General features: G+C 40.9%; 2 protein-coding genes across 3 annotated transcripts in view; both read left to right on the forward strand.

Annotated features, from left to right (window-relative positions):
• Positions 1-18,579, forward strand: part of GYG1 (glycogenin 1) — a 571,889-nt gene that overhangs the window by 451,112 nt on the left and 102,198 nt on the right. The gene's annotated exons all lie outside the window — the stretch shown is intronic.
• On the forward strand, positions 1,258-18,571 carry LOC132574126 (mast cell carboxypeptidase A-like). The gene is made up of 11 exons (XM_060242321.1): positions 1,258-1,345; positions 1,621-1,696; positions 3,129-3,253; positions 5,993-6,095; positions 6,228-6,329; positions 6,756-6,857; positions 9,437-9,547; positions 10,577-10,667; positions 13,219-13,421; positions 16,415-16,499; positions 18,223-18,571. Exons 1-11 carry the CDS (start codon positions 1,272-1,274, stop codon positions 18,408-18,410), a joined length of 1,260 nt encoding a protein of 419 aa, XP_060098304.1. The 5' UTR covers positions 1,258-1,271; the 3' UTR covers positions 18,411-18,571.

The following is an 18,579-nucleotide window of genomic DNA, read 5'->3' on the forward strand; positions in this document are numbered from 1 at the left end:
GGCTATAAACTAATGTCCAAGACACCATTGATTCTTGCTGAAAGGTCCGTGCCTCTGGCCAAACCCAAACTTAGATGCCTGCAAACAGGAAGGGAAACAGAAACTCAGCCTATTTCTTAGTAACTGGTAGGCCAGTTTTCAAGAATTCCCTTCCCTTTTAGGCTGAAATTGTGCAATTTAAGTTTTAAGAAACAAATTTCTTTCTAACAGAAAAAGGGATATTAATAGAACCCATAAGGTTTGGGTTTTTTGTTTGCTGTCAAGCTACAGGAGAACTTATGGGAAACCCATAGGGTTTTCAAAGCAAGAGACAAAGAGTAGTGGTTTGCCATTGCCTGCCTCTGCATCAGGGCCCTGGTATTGCTGGGTGGTCTCCCATCCAAATGCTAGCTAGGGCTGACCCTGCTTAATTTACTAGATCTGACAAGATCAGGCAAGCCTGGGCTATCCAGGTCAAGGCATGTTCTCAAGGGTTGCCACCCCTTAAGGCTGCAGTTTTGCAATGTATGTCTTAAGAAACAAATTTCTTACTAACAGAAGTGGATAATCTAGTAGCACATGGATCTACACCTTCCTTATTACTTTCAGAGGTTCTTTTTACTCTCTTTGGACATCCTCTACTGTTTATATCTCTCCTGTTTCTTTTGCTCATTTAGAAGGAACCAGGCAACCATTCTGGCTTCATTTACTCATAGGCTGCTCAGTTATGGCAGGAGGAGTTACAACACATATAGCCTTCCCAACCCCCCATTGACTTGTTTCATGCCAGACAGATATTTTAGCCAGATTGGCTAGTAAGTGGCACAGTGCTTTTCAAAGCTGCATCAATTTAGAGCAGTTGTTGTGGATTTTGCTGCCAATCTGATACAACATAATGGTGATTTTAAAAAAAGAGAGAATAAAGGCATCAGAACCTCAGATGTTGGTGCTCAGATCTTTTGCTGAATGAATAGCCCTGTCTGATTATGACACCAATTCTGTTATTTGTTTAAGCACTTAAGCATTCTATAGAGTTGCTTATCTCATTCATCTTTTCCAGATGATGTCTAGCCTATGCAAGTTTCTGTCCCCTTTAGGTTATCTTTATTATCATATTTTGCAGTCCTGAGGTTCTTGTAGAACTGAAAATTCAGTTAAGGTTTTTTTAAAAAAATAAATAAATAAAGACAGTATCCAATGAAAACACAAGAGGAAGTCAGCTGGGTGACAGTAGTGTATGAAAGGTGGGTATATAAATGATAGAGATGAGGGGTTATGTCCAAAGCAGAATCATGATGTTTATGGTTTTATTTTTAGGGCTCCTTGTGAGGCCTCAGGCTGTTTCTCTCACTCGTCGCTTTGACAGGTAGATAGTTCTCAGAGCAGTACACTGTTGGCAAAAAAGAAAAGTTGCCACAGAGCAGGTTTTTGGGTTTGGGGCCTTATTGTACTTAAACACAAGTGTACAATCCACTTGTCAGTTCTCCTGAAATGAATGGGGTGATCCACAACACCACAATTCAAACTGCTTTACTTCAAAGAAATGGAGGTTGGATTTTTAAAAAATGTAAGGGTTGGGGAGGGAAATGCCAGAATACGCCTTACTATAATCAAGTAATTCTTCCTGTTTGATTATTGAAGTGAAAAAGTGTTTCGTGTGGCACTTCAGAATGATACTCAAGTGAACCTTCTGAAGGAACTGGCTTCTGCTGTACAGGTAAGATTATTCTATATGTGTACTATATTTTCATTTTTCTGTTCTTCCTTCTCCTCCCCCCACAGAGTTTTTTTGCAATCACTTTTAATTTCAGAAATACAAGCTTGTTTATAATAGATACAGTGAATAATAATATCATTTCAAGATATGGGAATGTTTGAAGAGATGTTTACAGTGGTTTAGCTTACAGAATCTCCTCACAGCAAGAGGAACAAAGAACTCCATATGGCCAAAACAATTTTTACCACTCAAAGTTGGAATGTGTAGATTCAGTTTGTCATTCAAACTTGCTTTTGAGTTGTGAGATTCTATCTCCACAAATCCATCAGACTCCTTGACATTTCTTGGCTGCTTCAGTATTCAAACAAATTGGTGTAGAGGGTAACAGAATCTTTAATAATTGTACAGCCCCTATGTGTTTCGCATGCAGCTTCGTCAGGGGGAATCTTTCAGATTCTTTGTTCAAAGTGTTTATGTATGAGAATGGAACCAAAAAGAATCTGAAAGATTCCTCCAACAAAGTTGCATGCAAAACACATAGGGGTTGTGCAGTTATTAAAGATTCTATTGCCCTCTGCGCCAATTTCTTTTGTTTTGCTTTGGTGTGGCCCCCTTTTCTCCTCACTGCTTCAGTACTGGCAATTACCAACTAGGAAGTCATGAATTGCCAGCTGTAAAGTACTAATACTTTTGCAAATACATTCAAATACAAAATACTGAGGCATTTTGGCCATGAAATGCTGTTAGATGTCAATATTGATATCAAATATTATCTGACAGTTTCTTGAAATATATATAGACAGTTTCTTGAAATCAGAATGTATATATTATCTCACCATTCCTCCAAGGACTATGAAACAGACTATCTGGTTTTGCACTCTTCCATATAGTCCTTACAACAAACAATGTTGTGAGGTAGTCTAGGCTGGTACACAGCAACTAGCCCAAGCTAATGAGCACCATGGCTGAGAAGGGGGCTAAAGTTAGGTCTTTCAGAATTGGCACTCTGTCCTCTATGTCACACTGCCTGTCTTGTTCTTGTATCTCAAGAAGTCTGGAGAATAATGTTTGGGAAGATTCTTATATCTGTGAAGATGAGAGAAAAAGTACAATCAACAATCACTAAGACACAATGTACAAAAAGGAGGGGGACATTAAGAAACAATCCTTCCTACCTAATTTACTCTGCCTTATTATTAGACAGCAGTGGCCACAGATTTTCCATCAGCATTGCTTTTCTTCTATAGGCATCACATTTGCTGTAAGTTTCCTGTTCTTGCACACCTAGGGGAGGAAAGGAGACAATTGATACATTTGTGCGGGAGAGGGAAAACAGTTCTCTCTCCAGTGGTTGGAAATAAGTCTCTCTACCATTCCATCGACATAAACTCACCCATGCTTAATGACAGCCTATCCACATTTTTCTGCTCAGCTTGACTTCTGGCATCCCGATTCAGTTCATCACATTGTCATTGGGACAGACGTGGATTTCCAAGTCAGTTCATATCTGGCAAGCTATGTTCAGATGAAGCTGGAGCAGAATGAGCTACCGTATAAGTAAGTGATATTTTATAACCTAATGGAGGCTCAGGAGCATTGTGGATTCCCTGGGTTATAATGATCTACACAAGCTATTTGGAGAGAAAGTAGTGGCAGTTTAATTCAATATGTGAATGACATCCAAACTGCATTAAACTGAGACAGGCATTCTTCTCTGGAAGGGAGCTCTCCAGTAAATAAAACAAAAACATCTATATACTGTTTTCCAAGTGTGCCCACTCTGTGGATATCTAAATTGGCAGATCAGGGCCACACCCACAACAGATTTTTCTACAAATTTGGGAGACCCCCAAGTCTGCAGAAAAATCTTAAATTTTAAAAAATGCACAGCGGTAGATCCTCCCAAAATAATGGAGCAGCATGCACAGACAATACAGTCAAATTTGAGGGCCCCAGCTGCTCCTGTGGCTTCAATGGTAGCAGAGCCTAGTGGCAGCTGCTGTAACATTGAAGCCTGGCTGTGGTAGAGCTCAGGAGCTGCCACCAGGCTTGGCCATGGTGGACATTGGAAGCCACGATCAGTCCAAGAGAAGCACCAGGGGCAAAAAGCATAGGCATTTTCACGCAGCAAACAGAAACTGCTAAAACCAGTTTCTGTTTGCTGCTAAAACCAGTTTCTGTTTGCTGTGTGAAAATGCTGACACTTGCTGCAGCCTCGGGGCAGATAGTGTGAAATTGGAAGGAAGCTGCACTGAAAAGACAATCATGAGAGCGGCGTAAGGTGAGTGGGAAATCGGTCTCAATTTCTGTTAGGAAGATATAGACCAATTTCACACTAGGGCTTGTTCTAGGTGGAGAGCCCTTTTGTCCCTGGTGCTTCTCTTGGACCAGTTTTGCACTAGGGCTTGTTCTGAGTGGAGAGCCCTTTCGATCCCAGCGCTGGTCTCCATTTTCACACAAGTTGCCCCAGAGCTGTGAATTGGCTCGCCATTCTCCTGTGGCAAGCAGAAACTGCTTGGAAGAGGATGCTGCTTGCTGTGGAAGAGTGCCACGCCAACTCACAGCTCCGGGGCAACTTGAAGCAAAAGCCCCGGGAGCAAAAGGGCTCTCCACCTGAAACAAGCCTTGTGTGAAATTGGTCTCTGTTTTTGCGCAAGCTGCCCTGGAACTGCGAGTTGGCACACTGCTTTTCCATGGCAAGCAGAAAATGCTTGTAAGAGGATCTTGCTTGCTGCGGAAAAGCGACATACCAATTCGCAGCTCTGGGGCAGCTTGTGTGAAAACCAAGAGAAGCGCCAGGAGCAAAAGGGATCTCCATCTGGAACAAGCCTAGTGCGAAATCAGTCACAGTTGTGTCATGCAGACTTAGAAAAATGTAAGTTGCCGCTATATTAAACAAATGATTTCATCTTTTTTTTTTAATATATGCTCATCATTATACAGCCTCATTGTCTAAGATCAGATTTGTTTTAAGTTTTGCAAATTCTCTCCTGCACCCCCTTCTGGCCATTATTTTTCCAAAACATGCCAAATTGTATGTTAGAATGCAGCTGTTTCAAAACCCACAAAATATAATATTGAATGAAAATAACAAACTGGTATTTGAGCAAAAACTCTACGGTAGAAGCCAGTTTTACCACAGAGCTTTTGCCCAATACCAGAACACAACCCAGATGTCACTGGCATAATGATGTCACTTCCTTTGCGATGAAGCCTAGGTCTTTCAGTCCTCCCCTGCCAGTTGCCAGGAAGTCCCTGGCAACCCTTTAACAACCTTCTGAGGTTGCGTAGGCTGAGAAAATGTCACTGGTCCAAGGTCACCCAGAAAGCAAGTGGGATTCAAAACCGAGTCTCTCATATCCTAGTTCAGCACTCTAACCACTACACTATGCTGGCTCTTCAGATGGCCTGTAAATCAGTTATCATATATGGGATTGTGCAGGGATACAAGGATGCTGTGACATTCTCATCATTCTAGAATTTGTCATAAAATTTGCAAACCATAAATAATCCACATATTTCTTTCTTTTATACCATCACTATCCATAATGCTTTATAGAGATATGAGGGCAAAACAGAAGAGTCCTGCCCTCAAGTGGGAGACCACAGGGGGAAGGCAGGGCAAGGAAAGACAGGACAGTAAGGAATGGATATGCACAGTTCTGACTATCTGAATATGAACAGGTGTAAATCTTTTATTCCATGCTTCCTCCAAGGAGCTTCACATAGCATAGATCATTCTCTTCCCACCCTGCCCTTATTTTGTTTTCATAACAATTTTAAATGGTAGTTTAGTCTGAGAAATGGTGTGTGGCCCCAAATCACCAAGTGATTTTATGGCAGCCTGGGCACTTGAGTCTCCCAGATGGGGTTACCAATCTTAAAGTGAGGCCCAGAGTTCTCTCAGAATTATAACTAGTCTCGAGACTACAGAGATCGGTTCCCCTGAAGGATGTCAGCTTTGGAGGGCAGAGTATATGATATACCATATAATCTGGGAGAAACAAAAGTCCTAGAGTAACATCACAACCTCACTGAGCTCCCTCCCCTTCCCAAAACTTTGCATCCCCTACACCACCCCCAGATCCCCAGGAATTTCCCAAACTGGACTTCCAACTCTACTCTCAGATCCCAGTCCAGCCCTCTAACCACTACCCCACACTAGTTCTCATTTCATTAACATCATGCGTACTTACTCTTTGCTTTATGATGAAGTCAATGATTCATGAAGTATATAAGTCCTGAAGGACAATTGGAAGGATCTAAACATTCTGTGTGTTTTTCTCCTTGTAACAGAATTTTATTCCACAATCTACAAGAAGAGATTGAAAAACAATTTGATGGAGGGAGTTATTTCCACAAGAAGCACAGCTACCTAAAATACAATGACTGGGATAAGGTAAGGCAGTGCAGTTGGGTTGTTTTGTTAGTTTTTCATTGCATACAAGCAATAGAAACATTGCTTAAATTACATTTAATTATTTCAAATACCTCAACCATGAATTCTTTACTATTATTCGACAACCTCTAGATTGTTGCATGGACTGAAAGAATTACTAGAAATAATCCCAAAATGGTCTCCCAAATCCAGATTGGAAAGACCTATGAAGGGCGACCCATGTATCTTCTTAAGGTATGAAGTCAAATACTTTAAAAATTAGCCCACTTACATCAAGGAAGTAGTTTAAGAAACTTCCATATTATCTTCTTGTGATGGATACAGTTAGGATGATTAAATCTATACCTTATATTTATGTCTACTTTGTAGATATATGTATGGAGAGGTGAGATACAGGTATTTAAAATAAATGAATAAAAATAAATCTGTACTGAAATACAAGGGATGTATTATTGGAACAATAATTTACAGATACTCTCCAAGTACACCAGCTAGTTGCTTACAGTGTCCATAGGTAACCCAGTCCTTCCATTTGGGCCAAAAAGTGACACCTTCTGAAGTCATCATGTCCATCATGTCCTTCATGAACATTAAAAAGTTATCCTTGTGCGTAGTGAATATAATAAAAATGTCTAAAAAGCAAATGTTTTGTGGAAATAGGTTGGGAAGGAGACTGGCAGAAAGAAGGCCATCTTCATGGAATGTGGCATTCATGCACGAGAGTGGATCTCACCAGCTTTCTGCCAATGGTTTGTGAAACAGGTTGGTTATATGTATGCAAATGCTCTCTTGTCAATCTTCTCTGCAACTCACTCACCCAATATTAGGTGTCTTTTATATATAAAGATTTCTGCTGCACTATAAATTCTTAGGTTGTCAACCGGCCAGCGGAAAAAATGTCATGTCTCTTTAACCAAGGTATAATAGTGAGAAATGGGCAGTCAAAGCTTCTCATTGTCTGGAGCTAAATAGGTCCTTAAGGATCCCCTGCTCCCTTAAGAACCTACCCAACCACTGTGGTAATTTTCTGAGGCCCTGCTTCTTGCACCTGCAGCTTCTGAGGTTAGATGGTAGCAGCTCTAGAGAGCACCTTCTCACTCATGGCACCAAGATTGTGGAACACCCTCCTGAAGGACCTTTGTCAGTCCCGTTCTATCACTGCTTTCTGCCAGTGGATGATTTTTTTGTTTCCTTTGACATTCTCTTTATAATCCCTCCTTTTTGACCTCTGTTTTTAATTGATGTTTGCATGTTCTATAGGGTGTGTGTGGGTTTAGTTGCTCTTAACTGGTTTTATTATGTATATTTATACTCCTCTGTTTTTAGTTGTCAACTCTGGTGACCCCAAGAGGGCTGCGAGGTGGGATATAAATCTTGTAAATACATAACATCATCTGATATAACTGAAGATCAAACTAAAGGACAGATAGCACCCTTTTGGACTGGTGATATGTTCTCCAAAAACCACTCACTTACTTTGTTCACTGCTATCCACAGACTGTTTCCCAATCATTTTTCATTTGAATCTGGAGCTGCCTTTTCTTCTGAGATGATCCCAGTTAATCAGAGATCACATAAATCAGTGTGGCGCCATCACAGTTCCACACAGCTAATCAGATCTGGCTGATTACGAAGCCAAAAAATAGTAAGGTCAATGTTTTCTTCCCTCCCTTCTGAATAGACAGATCCGTTTGCCTGTTCACAGGCTCCTCTGAAAGGCTGCCAAATGGATGGGGACTTTACACAACTGACAAAAGCTTTCATGCAAAATGTCCCCTTTCAACTCAGCAGTAATTAATATCAAAAGGTTTTCTGCTGAGCTCAAATGCCGACAAGGACCAGCTTTTAAAGCTAAGCTGTTACACCTGTAGTGAAGTGTAGTGATTGGGGTTTCCTAATTTCACTCATTCCAACTCAGAAGGGGCCCTGTAAAGGAAAGAAAAAGAAGCTATTGGCAGGCTAGTTGACTACTTTTCTTGTAGGACCATGTAGAAATATCACAAAGCGCTTTCTGTCATTGGACCTCAGACTCTTCTTATGAAACCTTCCATTAACACATTTACTTGTTCCTAGATATGTGTTTTCGCATGTTTGTGTGTGCCATTACAGCCAATTTATGGCAACCCCAGGAAAGGGCTTTCAAGGCCAGTGAGAAGCAGATGTGGTTTGCCACTGCCTTTGTCTTCCATGATGGTCTACAATCCAAATAGTGACCCTGCTTTGCTTCCAAGACCTGATGAGATCAGGCTATACCATGTCACCTTCCCTCATGTTCCTATATCTCACCTGCTTACTCCTTACAAGGAGTAACACCTTACAAGGGCTAGATCGTTTTTAATGAAAGCTGAGAATTCAGAAGAACTGGTAGTAGAAATAGACCATTGCATAAGATATTATGCAAACAATCTTCTGGTTAGTATAAGACAAAAGCATTAGCTATTTCACAAGATGTCGCACAAGAAGTACTGAACTATTTAGGTCTCTGATTGCACATTACTGGATTCAAGTTAACAGTGCCATCATAAGCAGGGTTGCACCATTCTAAGTCTATTGAAGTCAAGGGGCTAAGAAGACAGTGATTGTCAGCATCTCATGGAATTACAACTATCTCCAGGCTACAGAAGGACAGTTCCCCTGGAGAAAATGGCAGCTTTGGAGGGTGGGCTCCATGGTGTTATACCCTGCTGAGGTTCCTTTCTTCTCCGAACCCTGCCCTCCCCAGGTTCCATCGCCAAATCTCCAGAAATTTTCCAACTCAGCATTGGTAGCCTTAGCTATAACAGTGTTTAGGACAGCACTGTCACTATCAAAAGGAATGGATACTTATCAGTGGAAAGTAGGTTGCCTTGGAAGATATACCATGACAATGGATGCCTATTCATAGAAATTGCAGGACTTTGTTAGCCCAGAGGATTTAAAGAGGAATGATAAGAGACTGTCAAAGTAATCCTAACCCAGGAAAAAATTGACAAGTTATTTTTCTTCAAATCTTAACAAACCATTGCAGAAGGGCTTTACAACCACCTCTAAATTGAACCCACAAAATGGTTGTTAACCATAACTGCCGAACTGTACATCTGTCATGATTCATGATTCCAAAGCCTTCAAGGCTGGACAAAGAATATTTATTTATTTATAATACAGCCTTTAAAAATACAATTTACAGAAAAGATAAGAAATAAATGTAAATCAGTGGAAAGGCAATAGGAAAACAAAAATGAACCCTATTCAGTTGCAGAGTATAGCAACAATATATATTTTAATAATACATATTCTAAGAATATAGATGCTTATCAGCAGATTTGGAAAGAAATGGTATAAAATGTGTTTGTCTCTTATAGGCTACCAGTACCTATGGAAAGGACAAGGACATGACTAAACTACTGGACAGCATGAACTTCTATGTTCTTCCTGTGTTGAACGTTGATGGCTATGTCTGGACATGGACTGAAGTACTGCTTGCATTTCTAGCTTCTCTAGTGAATTTGGTTTACTAAAATTATTTAATGTGACCCAAAAATTCTGAAGGGGAATGGTGGGTTGAGGAAAAACAATGAGACTGGATTTGATTTTCATAGATAAACGCAAGCATGATATAGTTCCAGGTGGACAGGTGTGTTGGTCCAAAGCAGTAGAACGAATTTTGACTTCAGTGGCACCTTTAAGACTAACAAAAGTGTATTTGATCTGTATCTGAGGAAGTGTGCCTGCATGTGAAAACTCATACCTTGAATTAACTTCTGTTGGTGTTGGTCTTAAAGGTGCCACTGGGCTTGAAATGTATTCTGTTAACATATGTACACTGTTAAACTATATCAGTGCATACACTTATTTATTTTTAATATTTATATGCTCAGCTTTCTCCCAAGCATCAAGGTCCAAAGGCTGACATAGTCCCAGATCCTGAAGGCCACAGACTTGAATAACTTTTGCAGAATACAGATCTTTGCCAGCTTCCCTTGCCCACCACAGCCCATGCAAGGATGGGGGCTGATTTCTGCCAGTCAGTCCTTCCTAATGCGTAGTTCTCCACCAATTCATATTGAACATCATTCCCATATACTCAAGGAGTTTAGAAAAATGAATTTTCAGGGGATGCAAAGTGGTGCAATGGATAGAGTGAATTGGCAAAGAACTGTTCTTCATTCCATATTCTCTGGACCCAAACCATACTGCAATACCCACAAATGTAAACTGCCCCCCTTGCAATTCTTATTCCTGACTCTTTCAGGTTTCTGTGAATGCATGTCATTTGCACATATGTCCCACAGGTAAAGTCAAGGTAAGTTCAAGGGCAGGGAAATGGAAGCAAGCCTGGCCTGGAATCAGGGTGGGATTGGAACAATCCTTACAACTCAGTGTTCAGCAGCTGTACAGAGTTTTTGCTAACAGATGAATAAGACCTTTAAACTTTTTAAAATTAATATTAAGTCAAAGTGCGTAGAAAAAGAGAAGATAACTTCAACCACATTGTCCTACAGGATCGCATGTGGAGAAAGAATCGTTCCAATAACTCTAATAGTGACTGCATTGGCACAGACTTAAACAGGAATTTCAATGCTGCTTGGGGCAGTAAGTATAATATATTTTGTACCAAAAGGAAATATCACATGGCCTGGAATGTAATCAGCAACTCAAAGCATTAGCAATAAAGCATGGCTGGTGTGTCTCATTTAATTGTCATCCTCGAACTGTTTATTCCAGAATACCTTTTCTGCCCTGGAGGGAGGGGAGAGAAGTTTGCAAAGTGGCACATAGAGGATTTAATGTAAAGTAATAATGTATTACCGGTTTCACACACAGCTTACCCCGCGGTCACGTTCCTGTTCTCTGCGCAGCGTCTGTCGGATTTCCCACTATCTGCACCGGAGTTACAGGAAGTGCCGTGGCTTTTGCGTAGCAAACATAAACTGGGATTTAGCGGTTTACATTTGCTATGCAAAAGCCGCAACACTTCCTGTAACTCCGGTGCAGATAGTGGGAAATCCGACGGACGCTGCACAGAGAACAGGAACGTGACCACGGGGTAAGCTGTGTGCGAAAGCTGTCTATGTTAGCACACTTTTAAGAGGTTCAGGTGGCCCAGCAATGCTTAGACAATCTCTGCAGCCCACATATGCTCAGAATTCAGGTGATGCATTTACAAAACCCATTCTCAACCTGTTTGTGTAATGAAGAATTCATTGCAACGAGGTCTTCTCTTCCCTGAAAAATGCAGCTTCTCTATTTAGAATGAACATCCTCACTAGTATTTTCGTACATGCGGTTTAAATGGCCTTATTGTATACCATTCACCCAGGGATCTGAATCTTTCTTAACTGAGTGGCATTAATGAGCACTCTGGACAACCGCATAGAGTTTATATTTGTAGCAAAACATTTTCCCTTCTAAATTTAAGCTTGGTCTTAAGCTAAGGTGCTCAGAAGGATAACACTGGGAGAAGGATGCAATTCAGTTTTATTAATTTTTGTGCTGTATAAGAAATAATTATGAAATGATTTAATCAATACAAAACAAAAAGGTGGTGGTGGTGAAGGAAAGTGCTGTCAAGCCACAGGTGAGTTATGGTGACCCCATAAGGTTTTCAAGGCAAGAGATGTTCAGAGGTGGTTTGCCATTGCCTGCCTCTGCATCACGTCCTTGGTATGCCTTGAAGGTCTCCCATCCTAATACTAGCCAGAGCCAATCTTGCTTAGTTTTGACAAGATCAGGCTAACCTGACCTATTCAGGTCAAGGCTACAAAGCAAAATACATCTAACCAGTGTTCCCTCTAAGCTGAGTTAGTGTGAGCTAGCTCACAGATTTTTAGCCTCCAGCTCACACATTTGTGTCTTAGCTCAGGAAAAATGGCCCCAGAGAACAATAATATATGCAGTAGTTCACAACTTTAATTCCAGTAGCTCACAAAGTAGAATTGTTGCTCACAAGACTCTGCAGCTTTGAGGGAACATTGCACCTAACACGAAACTATAAAGATCCTACACTCTATTTACATAATCACTTAACAGAATTAGATTAGGGTTTTTTATATACATAAAGGTATTCATCTGTATTATGTGGTTCCTATTTCAGATAATGAAAGCATCTCACTGCTCAGAAGTATCCTGGCTATGGAATCTTCAGACACAAATTCCCTCTGGGCATTCTAATCTTCCCAGTTAGAAGCCCCAAATCCAATTTGAAATTTGCTTTTATCCCTTTGGATATTGGCAAATGCAGCATTTTCCCTCTCCAATTATTTTTCATTGACTCAACTGTACTTTTGTCCAGATTTCAAGTTTCACCTGAACAACTTATGATGTTGTGCCTTTTTGTAAAAGTATGTTGTTTTATTCCCACAACCTCTCTGAGGCCACTCCCTGCTTCCTTCTTTGTACTTGCTGTGTTCTTGTTTTCTTACATTCATGCCTTATACAGAACAAAGTATTAAAGCAGTGCTAGAAACTCAATTTTCACAGCTAACCTTAGTAATCTAGTTTAGGAAAGTTTTTAATGTAATTTCAATAAAGGTTATTTCTTCCCTTGTCAGGCTTTCTTGCAAAGCTTTGACCTGCTTCATATTCCATAGCACACTACTGTAAAATTAATATAGGGAAGGAAGACAAGAAGCTAAACTATAGTCCTTACAAATCCATTGCAGCAATGAAGGCTCAAAATCTCATGGGAAGGATGGCAGTTGCATTTACTCAGCTACTTGGGAGTCACATATGGCTCTTTGACACACCACTTGTGGCTGTTCCCAAATGGGTCACCTGCTCCATGTTTTAGGAAAGTGGACAAGGCCCTAGCCAGGTGGGGTATGTAGTTGGCAGGTGGTTTTCACAGTAAAATAGCTGCCATTGAAGCAACAGGTAAACTGCAAGCCCCCCGTGGCTTTTTTGATTGATTGTAATTGGGAATGTGGCTCTCTGCAAACCATGGAGTGAATACCAGTACTTTAAGCCAAGATACTTTAAATTACCTGTGTATCCCTCCATTCATTACAATCATGCCATGAAAAGCAGACTCCAAGCCATGCAAGTCAACCCTGAGTCCTAAAGAATAAGTACTGTCTTGACAAAGGTGCTTTGGAATACAACTTTGTTCAGTATTAACATTAGGTCTATAAATTTTCCCTGGCAGCAAAAGGTTCTTCTGATGAGCCTTGTGAAGAGATCTACTGTGGATCCTCTGCAGAATCTGAACAAGAAACTAAAGCTGTTGCAAGCTTCATTCAGGACAACCTTGACATTCTCAAAGGCTACATAAGCTTCCATTCCTACTCCCAGTTGCTGATGTTTCCATATGGCTATACATACACGAAGGCACCCAACCAAGATGAACTGGTATGTGGAAAAGGGAATTCATTTCCATAGGTCTGCAATAAGAACTATTTTCTCTGCAAAATGCATGCAGTTTCAAGAGCTAATTCACTTTAATAGAAAAATAGTTTTCTTATTCCTGATTCTCAAATATTGAGTCGCTTGTGCAGGTTTCTCTGTTGCCTGTGAGATGTAAGAACTGTGTTAAAAAATCAGGTCAGATATCTTGTATCTACAGGGTTGTTAAACTATGACGAATTTCCCACTCACCTTACCCTGCTCTCACGTTTGTCTTCTCAGCGGGGCTTCCTTCCGATTTCACACTATCTGCCCCAGGGCTGCAGCAAGCGTTGGTATTTTTGCACAGCAAATGGAAACCGCTAAAAGTCAGTTTCTATTTGCTGTGCGAAAACACCGATGTTTGCTGCAGCCCCAGGGCAGATAGTGTGAAATCAGAAGGAAGCCGCACTGAGAAGATGAATGTGAGAGCAGCATAAGGTGAGTTGGAAATCGGTCTAATTCACTCTGAACAGATCTGCATTCAGGTTAGTTTAGGAATTAGAGGACTTTCGTCCTCTACTCATCCTTATTCTGTGGTTGCTTTCAAGGAATACTGTGTACAATTAGAAAGGATGACCCATTTCACACTCAGCTTACCCCGGGGTCACGTTCCTCTTCTCTGTGCAGTGTCCATTGGATTTCCCACTATCTGTGCCGGAGTTACAGGAAGTGTCACGGCTCTCATGCAGCAAACGGAAACCGCTAAAAACCAGTTTCCATTTGCTACGCGAAAGCCGCGACACTTCCTGTAACTCCAGCGCAGATAGTGAGAAATCTGATGGACGCTGCGCAGAAAAGAGGAACGTGACCCCGGGGTAAACTGAGTGTGAAATCAGTCTAAGTGTGCCCAAATTAGTTGTCCTTTCACAGTTGTCTTCAAATCTCTGCTGCCCAAAGAATGTAGCTTTCTAGTTGTTCTGGGAACAGGTTAATTCAATCATAGGAAATAGTCCTGAATTCAACAAAATGTATAAACTGAGAATGTGCATAAAAGAATGATTATTGCATTTAGGGGGGGAAGCTAGCTGTCCCATCCCATTCCATCCCCAGACATAGCCTATTGCCCTAATCAACAGATAGCATCATGCAGGGGACTGGATTTGGCTTAGAGGCTGCCAGTTGATGGCCCTTAGCTAGGCTTGCCAGTCTCCAGATCATGGCTGGAGATTTCCCACTATTACAACTGATCTCCAGGTGACAGAGATCCATTCACCTGGAGATGGTTGCTTTGGAAGGTGGAGTCTATGGCTTTATACCTCACTGAAGTCCCTCCCCCCAAGCCCCACCTTATTTAGGCTCCACCTCCAAAATCTACAGGTATTTCCCAAACCAGAGCTGGCAACCCTCCCCCTAGCCTATGGGGGGGGGGGGGTTCAGTCCTTTTCAGCTTGTTAGGTCTTACCACATTGTCAAAGATGATGAAATACTAGAAAGTGAGGGCACTGCAAAACAAAAAAATAGTATGACCAGTGGTGTGCCATGGATGATGTAGCAAGCAGTTAGACATAAAGTGACTCAAGGCATTAAAAAATTCAATTAGAATCGATGTCTTATCTGCACTGTTCAGAATTCAGACTCATCGATAAAGCTATTGCTTCAACAATCCATGTGAAACTGCCATTTAAAAAAACAAAAAAACCCCCACAGGAACAGGAAATTGTGATTCCACTGCTGTATGGTAGACCCTACTTTTTTTGTCTTTTTCCAAATGCATTAGCAAATCTTAGTAAATGTCCTTTTCCCTAAATGCAGCTTGACCCTTGCTTTGATAATAGAAGAAAGACATTATGGAAAACAGTTTTCCTATTGGAAAACCAGCTTTTAAATTTTGTAGAAGTTTAAAGATAAATGTAGCTATAACAATGCTGCCCCCTTGTGTACACAGAGAAATGCAGGTTCCTAAATTTGGGCTCCTGTCTCCACATTACATTTTTTAAAAGCTAGATCCTTATATATACATACACACACACAACCCATGTGTGTGTGTATCCTGTACTTTAACCCACAAAGCATGAAACTGAAAGACCACACCCATTGATTTGTGTTGCCCGGCTGCCATCAAAATAAAATTGAGAACTCTGGAAGAGACAGTGTTATAAAAGTCATCACTCCAGCTTCCCAGCAGAGTGCATATTCTAACTTTTGAACAGTCTGCACTTTGGCAATCATTTTGCTGCTTGCATTTAAAATGGGATGCTTTTTCTTTATAGAAACCAATTTGAATTGTTCTCATATCCAATACAACCAGATGCCAACAAGTAGCATTCTCCACTCACTGTCTGGTGAGAGACTATCAAAGTGTAAAGAAACTTAGACTTGGAGACTATTGCAAACATAGCCGGAGGCACTAAGATACCCCAATGATGATCAGACTCACATTTTAAAACAGAACAGCCAGAATAACCATATTGTACATTTCTGATCCAGGACATGGGATTCCTTTGGATTGGTCCACAGTGTTCACATGTAGCAAAAAAGCAGAAGGCATGACTGAAAAGCATAATCATTTGCCTATAAGAACAGACATGCCCTATTGCCCAGTGCCCATAAGCAAAGATCAAATGCAAATAAGCCTCAAAGACACACAGTGAAGCCAGCTGCTCGCAGTCACTGGGACGAAACATAACCATCCTTGTGAAAGTAGCAAACTCCAGTCTAAAATGCATCAGTCAGCTTACAGCAGAATGTGATGAACACTTCCAAAGGAACAATGCCTGAGGGACTGGGAGTGTTGCTTAATTTTTGCTGGTGTCCTAAGCACATTTGTTCAGTAAATAATGAAACACACACATATATAATGCATAATATGATGTATTCAAGAATTTAGATACGTATATTTTACACCGTTTTACCTGCAGAAGATGTTGTTTTAGGGGTATAAGCTGAAATTGAAATATCACTGAATGCACATGGATTTAAGGGCTTTGGGAAGTAAATTATCGCTTTTTTATATACAGAATAAAGTGGCAAAGGGAGCAGTGGCTGCTTTATCTACTCTCTATGGTACAAAATACACATATGGCCCAATAGCGGAAACAATATGTAAGTATGTTTCAATTACCTAGAGATATACAGAACGTATCCACCAATGAAGGACTTTTTAATCTTATCCAATCTTCCTTTTATGTTCCTCAAAATTGCATGGATGTTTTGCTCAAGAAGTAAACCTGCTTTGACACTTCACTTCAAGTAAAACTCAGTGGCAACCTGAGAATGGGCAGCTGTCACTATGTAATTAATCTTTAATTCATATCAATTTGATCTTTTTTGTCTCCTTTGAAATCCCTCAAATGTTTTGCCTCAGCAGGAATTTCTGAATTCACCTGAGGATATTGCCTGAAAGGGGGGGGGGGGGATGCAATTCCACAATTTTCCTTTAGACATTGATCTTTCAATACTAGTTGTAGCTTACCTCCAAAAAGTCAGATTGTCACTTATAAAGCTACTTTATACAATCAGACTATTGATCCATCTAGCTGTATATTGTTTTCTATGGAGCATCTCTCCAAGGTTTTGGGCTGAGGTTTTCCCCAATCCAACGCCCTGAGATTCTTAAACTGGGAGCACTGGAGACGGAATCTGGCTCTATCACTGCTCTATAGTTCTTCTCTGACATAAATGGATACCTGATGCAAATTAAAGTGGAGATGTACCCATTTGCATTCTTATCCATAACACTACACCATCATTTTCCTAACCATGGTTACATCTGGCTCATCTGCTACCTTAAAGTTAGTCTAGAAGATGTTACTTTTTCCTGATTCCCAGCTGCTTCCCTGTGAAGTGCCACCACCAACAAAGAAAACCATGTGGCATAGCTTCCCAATCCTTCCAGTAGCCACAGTCAACGAGGAACAGGAACTCACTGTGCAATGAACCACTTCACATGTTTGCTTTATACTAGAGAACAGAAAGCTCATTGTGCTGAAGTGGATGACAGGAAAGACCATCACCACTGAGACCAGTGCTCAATCTAAGGTGTCTAAATTTCAGAAAATGTGAGGATCATTTAATGTGCTTGCTTCCATCAGTCAGAGTACTGAATTAACTAGACATAAGGAGAACTCAACTTTCCTATGTCAGTCACCACCACAACTGGTCCTTCTCCTTAACCAAAGGAAAAGATTTGTTGATGACTGTAGTATCAAACTGCAATTTCAACAGTTTCTTTATTGTAACTTTGCAAGAGAAAAGTGGCTTTCCATTTCAGCATGTTTGTTAGTATGACCTGAAGGAGCTTCTGAAGTAAGCTTGGCCACAAATTAAGCTAGACAAAACTAAGTGATTGCCTCATGTATCCTTTCCAAGTATTTTGTCTGGACCATGTGATACATTTGGGAGGGTCACTTAGACTGATTTTGCACTAGCCTTACTTCGCTCTCACTCTCTTCTTCTCTGTGGGGCTTCTGTTGGATTTCACACTATCTGCCCCAGGGCTACAACTCGCTCCACCTTTTTCGCGCAGCAAACAAGATCCTCTAAAACCCAGTTTCTGTTTGCCATGTGAAAAAGGCGAAGCTAGTTGCAGCCCCGGGGCAGATAGTGTGAAATCCAACAGAAGCCCCTCAGAGAAGAGAAGCATGAAAGCGGTATAAGGCTAGTGGGAAATTGTTATTATAGTTTAAGTGCCAAAGCAATTGTTGTTCTTCCATTCCCATAACCAATAATTATCTGTTGTCTGCAGTAGCAGCCTATCACAGCAGGTCTTCTATTTTTACCATGTACCATTTTCTTTAACACAGCCATTGTCTTCCCTGTTTTGCAGACCTTGCCTCTGGTGCTTCCCTTGATTGGGCTTACGATGCGGGCATTAAGTATGCCTATGTCTTTGAGCTTAGGGACCATGGTCGCTATGGCTTTCTGCTCCCTGAATCAAAAATAAGGCCAACCTGCAAGGAGACGATGCTGGCAGTGAAATATATCAGCAGTCATATCCTCGCTTCTGCTCCATGATGATGTATTCACACACATTTCCTAAAGGAATTCTCTTTTCCTCTCCTGCCTTCTTTCTTCTATGGTTAATTTTTATCTACTGCTTTCTGACTATTTTGTTGAGGCTTGATTGCCTTCTGCAGAAACCAGGTGTCTTCAGAGCCCTGTATGCCACTCAAACCCAGTCAGC

Source organism: Heteronotia binoei, chromosome 6, assembly GCF_032191835.1.
Source record: "Heteronotia binoei isolate CCM8104 ecotype False Entrance Well chromosome 6, APGP_CSIRO_Hbin_v1, whole genome shotgun sequence".
NCBI lineage: Eukaryota > Metazoa > Chordata > Lepidosauria > Squamata > Gekkonidae > Heteronotia > Heteronotia binoei.

Bases quoted from the DNA above. Each gene is read 5' to 3' on its own strand.
- LOC132574126 (XM_060242321.1), top strand. From the start codon at position 1,272: ATGATGTTTATGGTTTTATTTTTAGGGCTCCTTGTGAGGCCTCAGGCT. The intron at 3,254-5,992 runs GTAAGTGATATT...TCCTTGTAACAG, and splicing joins CAGAATGAGCTACCGTATAA to AATTTTATTCCACAATCTAC. The intron at 13,422-16,414 runs GTATGTGGAAAA...TTTTATATACAG, and splicing joins CACCCAACCAAGATGAACTG to AATAAAGTGGCAAAGGGAGC.